Here is an 18,969-nt window from a genome sequence, read left to right on the forward strand (position 1 = left end):
AAACATTACACTACAATGTATTTACATGACCTGGATGAGAGGCCAACTGTCTGTACAACTGTCTACATAAAGAGCCTTTTTTTGTCATGATCAACGTAATAATGACTGCCTTCAAATTCCATTGTGTTTTCTTATGACTGACTACAGGGCTACAGGCAGTGCTTAATTTGTAAATGAATAATTGCCAGATCCAAAACAGCAATTAAAAGGCGCTGTGACCGACACTGAAAATACAACTTAAGTTTTCCCGGAACATTCAATAACGTAACTAAACGGTGATGCCACAATTATAAGATAATAGGCATGGGCCGATTACCGGTTGCAAGGTATACCGCGATTGGAAAATTTCACGGTTTCAAAATCACTAATATTTTCTGTTATACAGGTCCTGCGGTATGCGCTTTTTAATGTCTCCTCAAAGACTGAAAGTGTAGGAATCTCTCAGGTTGAGTGCAGTGTAGAGAGTAACACGACCCTCCTCCTCCTGTTGGTGCAAGCGAGCGGTCAGTCACGTGTGTGTAGGATGGCCGAAGTTTTAAGGAGCTTTCCCTGGAACTTACGCGATCGGCAACCGGCCGTTTTTTGTCTTATTGCAACTCGTCTTTTTTCTGGACTTGCACAAACTGCATTGCAATGCAATCTTTTTCCAAAATGTAATTTATGTGAAAATATGAAGTCTGTAAACGCCCGTTAACACAGGCCAGAGACGCTGAAGATAGACGCACAGAGAAAAATACTGTAGCAGGCAGATCATTCACTGTTCATGATTCACAAACTATTGGAAGAGTATAATTTCACAAAGCTAGTTAGAACATTCTGTTTTTGCTTCAAATTGGGTTATTATTAAATCAAATGATGTATATGAAATGATATAACTAAATTATATAAATTATATGTATATGAATTATATAACTAAAATGATATAACTGTAATTACAGATTTAGGTTAAATAAAGATGTCAGCCTTTATTTTTCTTCTTTTTAGGAAACAAATCAAAGAAAAAATAAACATTCTACTGTTCCTAATATTCTGTATGTTGCTCAAAAATAAAATATATTGTGTTCAGCAGAAATTTTTATTTTTTTTTACCCAGTCATTTAAAAATAACACATTTTAGAGCTGTAACGACAGTACCGTGACACCATGATATTTTTGCTTAAGGTTATTATACCGTCAAAATCTCATACCGACCCATGCCTATAAGAGAGCATTGTTCACAAGTTTCTGCACTAACCTAACTAGGGCACAGCTTCAAACTCTGGGTCAAAAATGGGTTGCCAGGATGATTTTAGGAAAATGAATATCTAAGATACACTAAAAATAACAACATTTGTTATAGTATGGGTATAAATATGCGAAAAATATCTGACTTAAATATGTAACAGTTTTAATTAAACGTGCATTTAAACACTTTGTGGTTTCGAATTATGTCTTACTCTTATCTGTATGATCAAAAATGATGTATTTTATGTTTCAGCTGTTCAATCGTGCCGGCGCCTCGCGCTCACACACACACACACACACACACACACACCACATATTCGCAAATCAAACTTGACATCGCAGTCTGTTCATTATCAAAATAAAACCAAAAAAAGGTTACACTGGTCAATTTAAATAGTCTGTGGTATAACTGGTCCAATTTGTATGCCAAGCACATTTTTGCTCATGTGAAGAGGACATTTCTGTCGATATACGAACGCGCGTGAAGTACAAAGCCTCTACATTATAAATAATAGTTTAATTCAAATACATTGTGAATATGGAAACATTAGGATTTGTGCCAAATGAGAGGTACGTGAGCCCAATTAACTCCTGGTACTTTCAGTTTCATTTGTTTTGGTTTCTTTAAGTTTATATATTTTTATTTCATTCTTGTTCTGTTCTGAATAGCGTTATATTTATATTATTTGTTTTGGAGTGAGCTATACTAACGTATAGTATAGCTATGTTTATAGTAGGGCTGTGCGATTAATCGAAATCGTCATAAAATCACGATTTGAGCGTGCACGATTTTCTAAATCGCTTTATAGCACGATTTTCCACGCCCCCGACCTCCCGCATGCTATCCAAACCAATCAGAGTGCAGTGCACCTAAATGGAGCACGAAAACAGAACAGACCGGGCGGGCATACAAACGTAACGCCAGGTTCACACACTCCGTCTGTGGTGCGTATTTTTTCCGCACATACTAACCCTAACACATACTGTATACGCACTGCAGACGGAGTACGTGTGAACTTGGCGCAACAAATCTAGTTCAACAATTGAGGCAACGCCACAAAGAGCTCTATGACCAATGCATGGCAAAAAAAAATCCCTGGACATGGGATTTTTTTTTTTTTTTTTTTTGCCATATGTCTGTTCTAGAGACATTTTGTTACACATTTACTTAGTGATTATTTTGCCTTATGTCTGTTCTAGAGACATGTAACAGCTTTTTGATAAAGCTCTAATTGGTTTTCTTTTGGAAATATGTTTCAAATTCACACTGAATGCATTAATGACTGTAAAGTTTGTTTGTAAATTAATGTTTAAAATTGAAATCGCAAAATTGATCAAAGAAATCGCGATAGGTTTTTCTTGTCCATATCGCACAGCCCTAGTTTATAGTGTTTAAAATGTTTATACATTATAATAGTTCACTTTATTTGGTATTATTTCTGGAATTTCTGGTATTATTACACTCTCTCCAAACGTTCTGCTGCTCACAAAACAATAAGCAGTAAGCACCAATCAATGAGAGCGAGTTTGAACTTAAGAAAGCTGACTGGTCACGGTCAAAAATATGTTGAGAACCAATACATAACCTCCAAATACATAAACCTGCGCTCGCTCTCATATGCACGCAGGCACTGTCACGATCTAATGCCGGATCCTTAAACACAATTACCGGAAAGCAAAAATCCAAAATCGGACATTTTCCAGAAAAGGATCTGGCTCAAATTAAGCACTGGCTACAGGAGACCTGCATGTCTTAGAGAGTTATGTAATTGTGTTAAATGACAGTGCTGAGAGTGGACTTGCACAAACGATTTACACAGAAAGTAGCAACAGAAACAGCACTATATTTCTGAAACACATGCAGCAACACATTGTTTTCATGAAATGAGTTAAATATTTGAGTCAAATGTAAAATTAACAAAAATTCATAAAGTTCAGATCTTTTTAAAGAAATAAAATTGATCAAAAGTGACAGTGAAGACTTTTACATTGTTATAAAAAGATTATGTTTTGACTCTATTTAAAATAAATTTCTATAAATAAATAAGTTGTATAACAAAAAAAAAATCACTCTGAAAATAATTCTGAAAGAATGATTTCTAAAGGATCCTGTGACACTCAAGACTTGTATAATGGCTGCTGAAAATTCAGCTATGCCATCACAGGAAGAAATGACATTTAAAAAAATTAAAATATAAAATAGTTATTTTAAATTGTAATAATTTTTCCACAATATGACTGTTTTACTGTATTTTTGTTCAAATGAATACAGCCTCTGTGAGCCTAAATTTTGAACAATAGTATATTAACATTTTGCTGAAGAAAAAAAACCTTTGATGAGTGTTAGATGTGTAAAGCATTAGTCAAAAAGCAGCTTTAGAAATCAATATATTGTCCACGGCAATCCATTTCGCAATCAAGTTTGTCAATGTGTCTTAGCAGTTGTTCACACAGTATGCGTTCTTTTGTTCGGAGCCTTTATACATATGCAAAATGTCTTTGGCCATTACGTTGTGTCCTACTGTTTTTAGGTTCTTTCACCATAAAAGCCATGTTTTTGACAATAATTAATTGTACTATATTAAGTTAAATAGTGAGCCCTAGTCTTTATTCAATTCACATTGTTCTGATTCGACAATGTACAATGCGTAAACAGCATTATTGTTTGCTTGATTAATCTCAATTTTGCTGTACAAATGTATCTCTTTAAAAGCTCTTTCTTCCTTTAGCAAACACTGTCAAATACACTCCCCTCTTCACTCTCTTTATTTTAAAAGCAGATAATTGAACAGGACAAGATAGACAAGAATCAACTGGCAGCTATCAACAGGTTGTTGCCGTCTGAAGTTATCTCACTCACTGTGTTCGGAGGGTGAAAGCCGCACTGGTGATGGAGGTAGGGAGGTTCAGGCCTTTGGTAATCTCGCGCCATATTTTCTTATTGATGACTTCCACTAAGCCGCCTTTTTCAGTGACAAGCTTGTAGAGAGAGTAGAGATCCAACACCTGCTTGGCCATGATAGGAATCCGATTCACTGGAGTCCCTGCAGGAGCCGGGGGAAAAAGCACAATATCCACAATCAATGCCATTAACTCAAGCTCATTGACGGGCCTCGCGGCTGCTTATAAGGCCAATCAGTCAAGCATAAGTAAAACGTACGACAGCTTCCCACTCCACTTAGCAAAAATATCACTTTTTCCTTCAGTCAAAGGTCTGCACTGTCTGTTTTGCATCTAGTGAAAAGAAAGACCTGTGGCTTCTTTGGAGAACGATTGGATTTATGTAAGAGTGAAATCTCAATCAGTAAAAATAATTTCACACTGTATGTACTCAAAGTGAAAATCATTTATCATGATCTAATATGCACCTTAAATCCCAAACAGTAGTTGGAAATAATCATTTTGACTATAAAGAGCAAATGGCCTTTTTAAAAGAGAACAAAAGTCGCCAAACATCTCAACTCTCGGATGTCGATGCTTAAACACTGCTCTCCTTCCCACTGCCAGTTCATTTGTTGAATGAAAAAAAACCTTGGTGATAATTTGTGCTCACGATTTAATGTTAGGTTGTAATGTGCGAAGAGGTTAAGCCCTTTGTGTGCATCTGAGACCGCCTGACCTCAAGATAATTAACCTGTATTTTGCTGATAGAGTTCTATTGTGCCCATTGGATTTGCCATCATAGCAATCAATACGTAGAGAAATATAGAGCAAACAACAACAAGCAAAGCCACAGTCTGAAAAGAGCAAGGAGAGCAGAGCTATGGTCTATCAAGGTAAAAACACATCAATTAAGACTTGTAATTACGGCTTCCTTTTGCCTCTCTGGCATGTAAACTAAGAGACACTATTAAAATCAAAGATTTATCTGCCTTCTCTCCGAGACAATGCTGGCATTAGATCTAAAGTAGCACAAACATCTAAAACAATCGATTGATGTTTCTAACGTCTCCTCAAATTGACCACACAATCACTGAAGTAAAAGTAACTATCAAGGGTCTTGATTTGAAAAACCTGAAATGGTTTAAAGTAGTAGTTCTCAACTGGATTTGATTCAAATCATACACTGGAAATCAAGTAATAACGCAACACTGTACAAATCGTTTTTCTGTGCAAAAAACAAACAAACAAAAAAGCTGTCTTAAAGTCGGCATGAAACGGAAGTAACGATTGTCTTTTCTTCTCTACTGTGACATCTATCCGAGTGAAACGGCATCTCAAATGAGAGGGCGGGACTTGATTTAATCCTTCGGTAATTTATTGGATCGTTGAAGTTGGGGCGTTGCTAAAAAAAATGGAGGTAGATCTGAATGCCAGTTTGCAGTTAGTTGTGGGTGGATTTCTCTCCACTGGATTCACCACCGACACCCTAGCATGAAGACATTTTTTATTTATTGAGGAAGACGATGACAAGGACGATCAACGGCACAAAACATGCCTAACAGCGCGCGCACGCGCGAGAGAGACTGCCTGAATGACTGAGCGCGTCCTCCATCAGGTTAAGTCATATTCATAAAAAATAGTTTGCGATGTCCTAATAGTAATGTTGTCGTAATATCCTTTACATTTTTAAGGTTAGTGTACTCCCCCATGGCTTGCGTCAGCACTGGTCAATGCATTGATTTCTATAAAGTGAAGCATCAGCTTCATGCCTGAATGACTGAGCGCGTCCTCCATCAGGTTAAGTCATATTCATAAAAAATAGTTTGCGATGTCCTAATAGTAATGTTGTCGTAATATCCTTTACATTTTTAAGGTTAGTGTACTCCCCCCATGGCTTGCGTCAGCACTGGTCAATGCATTGATTTCTATAAAGTGAAGCATCAGCTTCAGCTTTTCCCCCTGTTGTTTATCCCAGCGTTTACCCCTCACGTCACTTGCTCCGCCCTTGCGCCATACCTCGTGACTGGATGAGAAGATGAGTCGTTTTGAGGGGGAGGTTGACGTTTTTGATTAAAGATTACAAGGGCACATGAATTAAAAAAAAATTAAGTGTACGGATAAATTATTTATAATAAACACAAAAGTATTCCATTAAAGGGGTCATATGATGCGATTTAAATTTTTCCTTTCTCTTTGGAGTGTTACAAGCTCTTGGTGCATAAAGAAGATCTGTAAAGTTGCAAAGACTAAAATCTCAAATCCAAAGAGATATTCTTTATAAAAGTTAAGAGTCAACCACGCCTACCTAAAACAGCTCGTTCTAACACGCCCACACATGTCTACGTCACTATGTGGGAAGGCACATGAATTAAAAAAAAATTAAGTGCACGGATAAATTATTTATAATAAACACAAAAGTATTCCATTAAAGGGGTCATATGATGCTATTTAAATTTTTTCCTTTCTCTTTGGAGTGTTACAAGCTCTTGGTGCATAAAGAAGATCAGCCGCGCCGTTTTCAAGCCCGCTGCCTCTGCTCACTCAGCCCGCCGGCCGTTCCTCACTCAAGCCCCCGGCCTCTGCTCACTATAGGCCGCCGCCGCTCACTCTGTGCAACCGTGTGTAACGCTGTGTTTCGTTGTGAAAGCGAAACTACTTTGTTTGGTCTTCCAAAAGAGGACGATATCCGCTTCATCATGCCTTCATTACACCAAATACACAAAATAATGTTCTTTTTAGCAACATCATATGACCCCTTTAAAAAATAAGAATTTTCCATTTTGATTTCATGCCGACTTTAAAAAATAACACTCTGAAATGTATTAAAAAAATAATGAATTTAAATAAAATTTATCTTGGGCGTAGAATACACTGTGGTTGGCAAACAATTTATTTATTTAATTATAAAACATTTTATAATCTAAAACAACATTAAACTTATCTAGTATTTTCTCTAAACCTTCTTGGATATCAAGACAGGCACCCTTCAATTCTGGCCATATTAAAGATACACTGTCTGTGAATTTGCACATTATAATGTAAGCATCATTAATGACCCCTTGTGTTTAATAAAAAAAAAGTCAAAGAATGATTTAATAAAAAATGAGAATGACTAGTAATTGTCTCTAATTGGCCTGATTAGCTAAGCTAATGCCCCATAAAAACACTTATTATTTAGTGGTACAGTATTGCATGATTTGTAGATTGTATTTAATAGTTTATTTAGTTTAATAATAATAGTTTATTTAACTATAAATGAGGCGAAATTTGACTCCTTAAAGTAATTTGCAGGTTCAAAAACGCAGATTTATTCATTGAGTTTTTGACGAAATAGAGCACAATCAGGCAATGGTGTTTACTTAATATTAACTTTTGTATAATATCAAAAATTTATAAAACTGCTCATCGCGATCTCACAAACTTCCGTTATACTTTATGAAGCTCTCTACTCTGTACACTGAATCTATTATTTACATCGTGTCTACACTTTGTTTGTTATAATGAGAGGATCTGAGCTTGAATGACTCAGCACTGAACAAAAACCACAGTCTGCTTTCACGACCTGTACTGTGAGGAGCAGGAAGTGCAGCGATAAAAATGCATTTTCATTGGCTGCAGTCTGCAGGTATTATGGCCAATCACAAAAGACGGCATTGCACAGCTATCCATAGACACAAATATCCTGCTACGGTTTTATTATATATTGCGCTACGTTTATGTGCAGAACTGGCATTGATTTCGTAGGCTATTGAATGGATAAAATATGGAAATCACTTTAATTTCCAAAAAAACCTAAGCAGTTAAAAGTGTAACGCCATCCCCCCTCGAAATTTATTCACCAGCCCTGCATATAAGCCAAAACGATGCCAGGCCTATATAATCACTCTTTTTTGTATGCATATTGCATAGTTGTGCTAGGAGTGTAAAACTAATGTCCACTCTTTCATTTGTGATAAAGCAATGATACATGTCTAAATCATTGTTCTTACAAAGTTTATTAACCCTACAAAGTTTATTAATTATAATTGAATCAAATAAAATAGCAGGTGTTAGCCATTTTATTAAACATAATTTTGTGGGTTTTAGTGAAAATGGCAAAGAGGAAGGAGATGTCCTCTGCAACCAAGGAGGATATTATCAAAATGGCTAAATCTGGTCAATTGACTTTGGATATTGCTTATTTGCTGAATCTGAATGTCCGTAGATTTATTGCATAACACTGTGAAACAGGTACTATGCAGAATAGACCAGTCAAAGAAGACTAGTAAGCATTTTTACAGTAGATTGAAAATCACCTCATTGTGTGAATGCTTCAAAATAACTTCTAAAGTCCTGGATGAGATTTGCAATTGTGAGAAAATGTCTCCTGTAATCAATAACAAGTGAGAACTAACAAAATATCTCTATTAATAACTGATTGTACAGTAATCAATCTATGCTTATTTCCTGTGCGCTTTTTGTTTTTCAATGCATTTTTTTTTTGCATAGTAAAAGTTGCTTGCCTTTCCATATAATTTTATCAGGTTGATACCTTAAACCTTCAAGTTTAGTGTTTTCATCTTCCCAATATAACATATTCTTGTTTTAATCAAACTTTTAGGGTCATTAAAAGCAAATATTGTGCAAATATTCCCTCCGGACATCACTTGCAAAACCTTCCCTCCTAACATACTCCTTACTTAACATACCTTATAATGTACAAAGTTAAAACACAATAATGCACAAATAATTATTTATTCCCATGCACAAAAGGCCAAGCGAAATGAGGCTGGAGCAAATAAATAAAACCTGACTCTACAAAAGCCCCCTTTGGACTGAATCTGAACCTGGATAAGCATCTTTAAAACAAGATTTACGAGCGCTCGATTTCTGAGCTGATGTATTCATCTCCTCTAGTTCCCTGAATAAGATGCAGTGAATAAAGGCCAGTACGAGCTTTTGTCATCCCAAACAATTTGATCTGGTCATGCATCATTATGACAATGAGTGATTGTGGAGTGCAGAGAAACACATTTCGCCGAGCTCACATAGCTGCCTGCTGTTAATTGCTCACTGGCTAAAAAGGTTTAATTTAAAATGTGCTGAAGGGAATAAGCTGGTGTTGGGGCCAATCATCTATGTGGCTGCCTTCATCAGCAGTCTGCGTTTTAATCATTCACTTCAGCCAGATAATGGAAGGACAACGTGCCTGCGATTGCTTGGTCTTCCGAAGCATGAAATGAAGGGCTAATTTGTAGAGAAAAAAAAAACTTTATCCATGTGTATAAAACAGGCAAATTGTACTGACCAACAAGCCTGACTAAGTCCTCTATGATGTGTTTGTCAGGAACACTAGGTAGCTTTACATTACATTTATTCATTTGGCAGATGCTTTTATCCAAAGTGACATTTAAGATATGCTACAAAGGCAACTCTTCCTAAGGAGCTAGTAACAGGTTTGCCTACATGCTTTCCATTTAACAAAAAAAAAAATCAATCTCTGCCTGGGTTGAAAGTGGAGTACAAGTATAAACATTTAGCTGAAAAGACAGGTATATATATATATATACACATTTTATATTATTAGTAATAGAAAGGCAAACATTATACTTCCTCGTTTGCCGTCAGCATTCAGCAAATACTCATTTACATCATTTAAACAAATCTTTGAATGGCTAATGAAAATTTTATTTCACAAACCTTGCAAACTAAGTCGAATCCAGTTGTGAGATCTTGTGAAGTGTGCATGTGACCTGCATGATCGCGTGTTCTCTGTGTGTTCTCTGCGTGACTTTCGGTCCGTGCAAATTATGCTTTAAACATAAATTTGTGATTTCAAATTATGCTGCACTTGCCCACTGTCATATTCATGTCATTTTCACTGTGTGCTGTATGTATGATGTGTGTTATGAGTGTTACCTTGTTAGAAAGTAAGGTGTTACCTTATTAGAAAATATGATTCCCAATGCACACAAACTTCCCAGAATACTGAGTGCTCTGTTGGTTAGTTGAATTTTTTTTTTTACAGTTTTATTAGTTTTTTAATTATAAAATTATAAAAAATATTTATTTATTTGTGGAAAATACTTTGTCATCTAAAGTATAAGTATGTTTATTTTACAAAATTATTTTTTAATCCATTTTCAAATGATTTCAAATGAAATATTAATTAAAATAAATACAATTATATCGGCTTTATAACGGCCACCCGGCTTTCCAAGATATCGGCATCGGCAGTCAAAAAAACTGGTCGACCACTAATTCTATACACCGTAAAACATTTTGTTTTTAAATAACCAACGCTGAAAAAGAGATGCAGCACAATAGTCAAAGACATACATTTAGTGCATGTTTAAAAAACAACTGAAAAGAAGCACTTTGTGGAGCAGCCAAATGTAGTAAATTAGCATAATCAAAATCTATACTTTTATTCTTTTTTTTTTTAAATCTTAGCAGAATGGCATTTCCACACACTTCAGGGGTGTGCTTTGGGAGTGCTATTAGCCTGAATTCCATCCTATGGAACACAGGGAAATTAGAACTGAAAATACAGCAGAAACGAAAAGACTCACTTCTTCATGGTCTTTCATTCTCTTCATTAGTATTTCAGGTAATTATAAAAGTGTCTATTATTGATTTATTCAAAAGAAAGTGCTGATGCTGCCCTAAGATGTGATCAATTTATTGTTGCCTTCCTGTGGGAATCATGAATCAAAGTGGGAATTTATCAGTTTACAATAGACAATAACACTTGCATTGTTCCTATTGCTTAAAGATTAGTGGTCGTAAATGAGCCCATCACTCTAAAGTCTCTTCCACGATGGACATATTTATTCTTCAGCCATCAAGGCATCTAAAAAAAAAGGATACAATTAGGTGATTTACATCAGTTGTTTAAATCTCATTTCTCTTCATATAATGAGACCACCATAGTATAGCCAGAGTCAAACAAAGAAAGTTTTCACCAAACAACTGTCCATGTTTCTAAAACTTTCTTGGAATCACATGATATCTCCGCTTTGACAGAGATATAATTTGCAGTACACGTTTCATTTACAGGTCTCAAACAGCTGGTCATAAATACTTCTCTCTATATAAAGCTCTCTGGGGGAGCAGGGAATTTCATCTACATTCTTCCATGAGTGGAGTTAAACACAGGACTGTTTGTGTTGAGCTGTGAAATAGAGGCAGCCATTTTGATGTGAAAAAAGATACGGCCATCTCAGTATACAGATGGGCTTGCGACAAACGATTCACATTTGACAGGTTATGATTGATGATGGCAAGGTTCAGGGGACACTGGGAAGGCCAGTGACCTCTGGTCTCAGGCCAGGCCTACAGGGGACAACAGTCCTGGCACAGATTCCCTCACAGCGGGGGAGAACCTTTCGTGTATTGCTTTTTAATGTGTTCCGGACACATAGTGAAGCTGAGAAGATTTCAGCCAAAGTTTTCATTTTCTTACTATCGTCAAGCTGTTATTTGATCCTGTGACTGAACTGATGTGGAACGTCATTCTGGGAGGGGAACATTTCGCATTGCGTCTATCCGAAATGAACTATCACTTATTTTTGTGAATCATGCAGATCTAGCAGCAAATTGCTAATTTTCTCAAGTTGAGGAAGTCCTTAGTGATAAAAATAAAATGAAAAATGTACAGTTATTACAATATATTATAAAAACAGTACCGTCCAGCAATGCATGCTCAGTAAGGACACTTAAATTTGGTGGTGAAACAATTGTCATTTAGAAATTGCAAGTAAATTTCACAAATAGTGACAAAGAAGAAGCATACCACATTGAAAGACTGAAATTGTATTTTCTTGTAAAAATTACTCCAGTAATCTTTATTTACAGTTTTGAAAGATCATTTTTTTACTGTGTAGATGCTAATAGACAGAGGGCGGTTCTGGGGTTTGTGAGCCTGTGTCTGAAGTATAGAGAAAAACTGCGCCTCTGAAAGTACGAAGACTGGAACTTTCAAACTTCACTTTTTGTTCTCAATTGAAGAACAACATGAGGGTAAATTATTTTTCATTTTGAGGTGAACTATTGCTTTAAGATTTGTTAGGGGGGAAAATTAAATACACAAATCCAAATCTCAAAACTAAAAAAATCTTGCATTATAGATATGTGTACAACATTTTGTGCCAGTCACCAAATATGACATTTATTTTCAGAGATACATGGAAAATACACTGCAGTTCAAAATACATATAAGACAGTGTGTCCTAATTGCATTCTGAAATCTTCACTAGGTTGAAGCTCAGATTGCAGTGTAACCAATACTTGTGAAAGTTCTAAATATGAACTTGGTATCAATGATCATTGACCTTTCCTCTATTATAGTGTACTGCTTAAATTTACCTATCAAAATAACGGCAGGTGGATGGTTTGCATCCTGTCATTCATCTTAGTCATGTCAAGCATATCAAAATAAGACTATTGATCACCTAACATCAGGTGTTCAGTTAATATGTAAATTTAAGAAAGAACGGAAGACAATAAAATGGATATGTGCAGTTGCAGATCTAGCAGCAAACTGCAAAGTTGAGAAAACCCTTGGTGATAAAAAGATTTACACAATTACAATTGTTAGAATAAATAATAAAAACAGTACATTTAAATGTTACCATACATTATTTGACAAAACATTTTAAAGCATAATCATAAAACTGTCACCCACAGATATTTATGTTATTATAATCTATCATAATTTATAATGTATTTCAGAACTTCTACATGTTACCATCTGGAAAAACAATTACCGTAATTTATTTTCCCATGTGTTCATTTTTAATTTTATATATTTATTTTATTTGTAATTATTATTTTTGTGACGACATTTATATCAACATGTAACCAACCCTATGCAATAACAACCCCTATTTGTGAAAAACACTCTAAAATAATTTACAGTTACTCCATAAAATCTTAAACACAACAAAACCTGTCTGATAAAGCAGTGCAGTAGTACAGATAGTATTTGCAAGGGAGTAAATACAGTGGTGTGAAAAAGTGTTGGCCCCCTTCCTGATTTCTTCTTTTTTTGCATGTTTGTCACACTTTAATGTTTCAGATCATCAAACAAATTTAAATATTAGTCAAAGATAACACAAGAAAACACAACATGCAGTTTTTAAATGAAGGTTTTTATTATTAAGGGAAAACAATCCCAAACTACATGGCGCTGTGTGAAGAAGTGTTTGCCCCCTAAACCTAATAACTGGTTGGGCCACCCTTAGCAGCAACAACTGCAATCAAGCGTTTGCGATAACTTGCAATGAGTCTGTTACAGTGCTGTGGAGGAATTTTGGTCCACTCATCTATGCAGAATTGTTGTAATTCAGCCACATTGGAGGGTTTTCGAGCATGAACCGCCTTTTTTGTGATAAACCACAGTTTTAACAGGGGGGCAAACACTTCTTCACACAGGGCCATGTAGTTTTGGATTTCGTGTTCCCTTAATAATAAAAACCTTCATTTAAAAACTGCATGTTGTGTTTACTTGTGTTATCTTTGACTAATATTTAAATTTGTTTGATGATCTGAAACATTAAAGTGTGACAAATACGCAAAAAAAATAAGAAATCAGGAAGGGGGTCAACACTTTTTCACACCACTGTATCTGTTGTCAAAGAGCTGCAATAATAAAGTTCGGGAAAACACTCTCAGCAAGTGCAGCTTTTAATAAGAGCTGTAACATGATATCAGCTGTTTGTGCTTCCATCTCAAATTGCAACATGGTATTAATCTTATTCAATCCAAATATGTCTTGAAATCTCATTTATAATATGCAGCATGCCATTTGTAAAATGATCCTTACCAAGTTTCAAACAAGAAAAACCACTAACGGTGTGCTTCTATGAACACCCTTATTTCAGTGGGGGCAGCACGTTTCAAGATCTCACAGGAGCAAATAGTTTCGCTCTAGTATGAAAAAAACTTAGACTCGGGATTATCAAATTATCACCTGTCACTGTTGAAGCCTACACAGATGCCTGATATTGCTAAGTGAAGGAAAATGGACCTGCAGCAACCATGTGTTACAAGAACGTGGAATCTGATGTGAGGAATATTACCCCAGTCACTGACAAAACGTCCACAGGCAAAATCTACACAACCATAGGCAAAATCTATGTTCAGATGGTAGGTGTAGACTTTCAGAGGCACAATTTTTCTCTATACTTCAGAAATGACTAACAAACCCCAGAACTGTCTCGGTCTATTAGCATCTATGCAGAAAAAAGTCTTTTTCAAAACTATAAATAAAGATTACTGGAGTATGTTTTACAAAAAAAAAAAAAATACAATTTCAGTCTTTCAATGTGGTACTAGCTTCTTCTTTGTAACTATTTGTGAAATTTACTTGCAATTTCTAAATGACAATTGTTTCCCCACTAAATTTGTTAAGTGTCCTAACTGAGTATGTCTCGGTGGAAGGTAATGAGAATCCTCTGTCTCATAGTCTTGTTCCTTGTGATGAACAGTTCCAACTGTCACTCATGAACCACCATATTGAATGACAAAACTTAATATGGTGGAAGTTAAATGGGAGTTCCCATTCTATTCATGCTGTCAGTTACACAGTATGATAACACAGCTATAAATGCCACTTGGTCATTTAACACCATGGAGACATGATTGACAACACAACAGTAAAACAAGTACGGCAGGTAACCTGGATTATGTGCTGAAAGACTCATGTATGACAGGAAAATCCATAACAGAGATAATGTAAAAAGCCTTTATTCTAAAACAACAGGGGTTTTCATTTAATGTTCATTACTGATAGCTAAATATGTGTTTGCATAAAATATATTTTAAACATTTGTGTCTTCAATCCAAACTGTCTAAATGTATATGAACTCTTGATGAGTGCACTGGGTGTTCTGATTTTCCAAGCGATGAAGTCAATACAGATTTAGACATCAAGCATAAGAACAGAGGCAGCGGGGATTTAATTATATTTGATCTCATGCCTGAGCTGACGGGAAGAGCTTCACTTCACTGCATTCAGGCATTTTTATGTCATGGCATCACCAGACTGGGTGTCTCCTCGCTGGCTGTCTTGCATAGATTAGCCCATGGCGCTATAACAACAGCATGAACCGCGATTAAAACCTGCCCTGCATTCCTGTCATCACAGATGAGAAAGAGCTAAATGACAACTCGGCCCTCTCTGTCATCTGTTGCCTCTCAGGGAAAATAAATCAGATATCCTGTGACCTGTAACTGCCTCAAACACTAAACCAAACCACCAAGGTGGAGTTCTGCTTAAAACACCAAAATCTGTTGCAAAGATGGTTTGACTAGTCAAAAATGGCCACACATGTTGTTTAAACAAATGTATTACAAAAAATGTGTCACTGGTATGGAAAGCTTGAGAAAAGAAGCTTTCATACCATACTGTGTATAATGTAGCACAAATTATGTTGTATAAAGATGGTCAATTCGTTTTTTTTTAATTGAATTAATCACATTATATGCAGATTATAATTAATAATGCTACAACTTAATTTTCATAATATTACTAGAAATCTTGACCTTATTTTCAAAATATTATGACTTTAATCTTGTAATAATATTTTATAAATACTTAATTCTTATCTTTATGACCGTATTCTTGCTTTATTATTTTATGGTTATTTAAGGCATATTATTTTATGACTTTATTTTCATTTTTTAAATTATATTAATTCACATTACTTTTAATGTGACACTTTTTTTGTAAGAGAACCAGCATAAAATTATATAATAATTCATACAATTTTGAATTTAATAATATAATAGCAACATTAATATAATAATATACTTAATTATTATATGAAATTAAAGTAATCTAATACTGTACATTTTCAAACACAGACAGAATCTCCCTTTCAAAACGTGTATGTAACTACATTACAGCACTGATATATGTGACCCTGGACCAAAAAAACAGTCATAAGTCGCACAAGTATATTTGTAGCAACAGCCAACAATACATTGTATGGGTCAAAATGATAGATTTTTCTTTTATGCCAAAAATCAATAGGATATTAAATAAAGATCATCTTCCATGAAGAAATTTAGTAAATTTCATACCATAAATATATCAAAAGTTCATTGTTCAAAGTTCAGACTTTATTTGGACAACTTTAAAGGCAATTTTCAGATTCCAGATAAGCTTATTTATTCAGCTTTCAGATGATATATAAATCTCAATTTCAAAAAATGGACCCTTATGACTGGTTTTGTGATCCAGGGTCACATATAGTATGTACTGACAAAAGCATGAAATGAGCTCTGAATAGTCAGCTGTCAAAATGTTGAGAGCTATTTGGTGGTAATATTGTACTGCTAACAGGCGGGCAAGGTCAGCAACACCCCACAATACATTTACATAGATTTTGTTGAGATACTGCCAAGTACTTTTAGTGTAATGTGTAAGGAAGGACAGAACGATTATCTGTCATTGTTCATTAAGAGTGTTTCTTGCCCAATTCTTCTTTCTCAGAAAAAATCTGATATACTTTCTGTTTCTGCTCTTTCAAAAGCCCCATCTAGTGGCAGAGAATGAATTCACATTTTCAATAAGCCCGTCTGCTGTTTTAGTCCAATGCGAAAATCGCCTCATGTTTCTACGCAGAAAACATGCAGTTGTAAATGTGAGATAGTCACAAATGTCAGAAAAAATGGACCCTTATGACTGGTTTTGTGATCCAGGGTCACATATAGTATGTACTGACAAAAGCATGAAATGAGCTCTGAATAGTCAGCTGTCAAAATGTTGAGAGCTATTTGGTGGTAATATTGTACTGCTAACAGGCGGGCAAGGTCAGCAACACCCCACAATACATTTACATAGATTTTGTTGAGATACTGCCAAGTACTTTTAGTGTAATGTGTAAGGAAGGACAGAACGATTATCTGTCATTGTTCATTAAGAGTGTTTCTTGCCCAATTCTTCTTTCTCAGAAAAAATCTGATATACTTTCTGTTTCTGCTCTTTCAAAAGCCCCATCTAGTGGCAGAGAATGAATTCACATTTTCAATAAGCCCGTCTGCTGTTTTAGTCCAATGCGAAAATCGCCTCATGTTTCTACGCAGAAAACATGCAGTTGTAAATGTGAGATAGTCACAAATGTCAGTAAGATATATATTTTAAATTAATATAATAATTTATATGTTTGACTCATCTCTTTTCTTAAAAATGGTTTAAAGGCTGAAATGAGATGTTTATATTTTATGAGACTTGTTTTTGTGAAAACCTGTATTTTCATGTCATTTTACGGTTTAATATGTTACAATAGACTTTTCCCTATCCCAGTAATACGTTGATCATTTTATTTGTTCAGGTCTTAAAAAGGGTTATAAAAAGCATTAAGTTGATTTTTAAAAATCCCGCAGATATCCTGTAAATAGTGAAATAAAACTCCTTCCTTGATATATGCTGATATTTGTGTTTTGAAAATGTTTTTGATTGGCATTTCAGGGGGGCTAGTTAAATTCATTTCGGGCTACAAGAGTGCCTGTCTGAACGGCTACCAGGGATTTTGAAATTTTGCAAGATTTCTTAATTGTTTAGGAAAAAAATCTACTTGGATGTAAACCAAAATTATAGTGAAAATACACCATATTACCAAAACAGAGCAGAGCCACACAAAACAACAAAAACTTAAAATAACTCTGTCCTGTCTTGGAAAGTCATCAAAGGCTGCAAACTTCCTCATATTATGCAAGGCCATTAAAGTTCCTCTATTTCCTCTATAAAATATCGGAGTTCTGATGTCTGCTGAAACACCTCGGTGGGAAAAACTTCTCAGATGATGTACCTCCCTCCTCAATAAAGCTGAAAATTCATTATGCCATGGCCATAATACCAGGATGCTGGCTTCCCTACCGTGGCAAGGTCATCGCCTCAGGGATGTTTTCACATAATCTAAGAGTAATTATAAAACAAACAGCAGAAGCCGTTGTTTCAGATAGCATCAGGGGCAAATGGACGGTTCAAACAGGAAACCTGAAAAAGCCTATCACAATAGTATCTACACATTCTCAGCCTTTACCAAAACAATAAACCCTGCATTTCTATTGTTGGCAAGAATGCAGATGGGTGGTTAGACATTTATGATGCTTTGTTTTCAAACACAGGTGGCACACAATTATAATCAAACCTACTTATTTGAATTGTTCCTATGAAAGAAGTCCCTCAAAAAAAAATTAAAAAGCTTATTTTCTTATTTAGTTTTCTATGAAGATGAGTAAATACAATTTCACCTGGAATATGTCCAAAATTGTGCCAGAAAGACCTATAATTAGCCATATCTGAACATTATCATCTAAAAGCAACATATGGGTTTGCAATGTGAGTGTGAAAGGGTGTGTTCTTCTTCTGACATTTGTGATCTGAACAGCTGCACATAACAAAACTCACCTCTTTTTTGCATGAAACTGAAGAGATCATCAAGAAACTCCTTCCTTTTCTCATCATCGTCCAGTTCGTACAGCTGTTAAATGAAAAGAAGATGCTTCGTTAGTATTTTGAGGATTTTGCTTTGTCATTACAGTTATGAAGCTATGAATGTCAAGCATATACAGTGCACCCCTTCTATGGTTAAACATAATATATTAAAGCTGGATGCTGATACACTCACACCAGTGGAAAACCACATGCATTTTAAGGGCGCTTTTCCCTTTATTGGCATATCCATTATGTTTTCTCATCCTGTCCCCTCTCTCTGAATGGACATGCTCAAAAGAGCCTTTTAAAAGCCGTCTCGTGAAGGAAAAGACTGCAACATGATGGAAATATGCTCCTCAACCTTCACTTTCAATAAGCCTTAGGCTATGTTAACAGGCGAGCAGGTCGATACAGGAAGACAGAGGGATGACCTTTGG

General features: G+C 35.4%; 1 protein-coding gene across 1 annotated transcript in view; it reads right to left on the reverse strand.

Annotated features, from left to right (window-relative positions):
- Window positions 1-18,969, reverse strand: part of arid3c (AT rich interactive domain 3C (BRIGHT-like)) — a 115,456-nt gene that overhangs the window by 11,265 nt on the left and 85,222 nt on the right. Inside the window, exons 4-5 of the mRNA XM_016294375.1 lie at window positions 18,506-18,578; window positions 4,085-4,268 (exon numbers count right to left, since the gene is read on the reverse strand). Of these exons, the coding sequence (XP_016149861.1) occupies window positions 4,085-4,268; window positions 18,506-18,578 (257 nt within the window). The remainder of the gene's footprint in view (window positions 1-4,084; window positions 4,269-18,505; window positions 18,579-18,969) is intronic.

Source organism: Sinocyclocheilus grahami, unplaced genomic scaffold (assembly GCF_001515645.1).
Source record: "Sinocyclocheilus grahami isolate Dianchi unplaced genomic scaffold, SAMN03320097.WGS_v1.1 scaffold317.1, whole genome shotgun sequence".
NCBI lineage: Eukaryota > Metazoa > Chordata > Actinopteri > Cypriniformes > Cyprinidae > Sinocyclocheilus > Sinocyclocheilus grahami.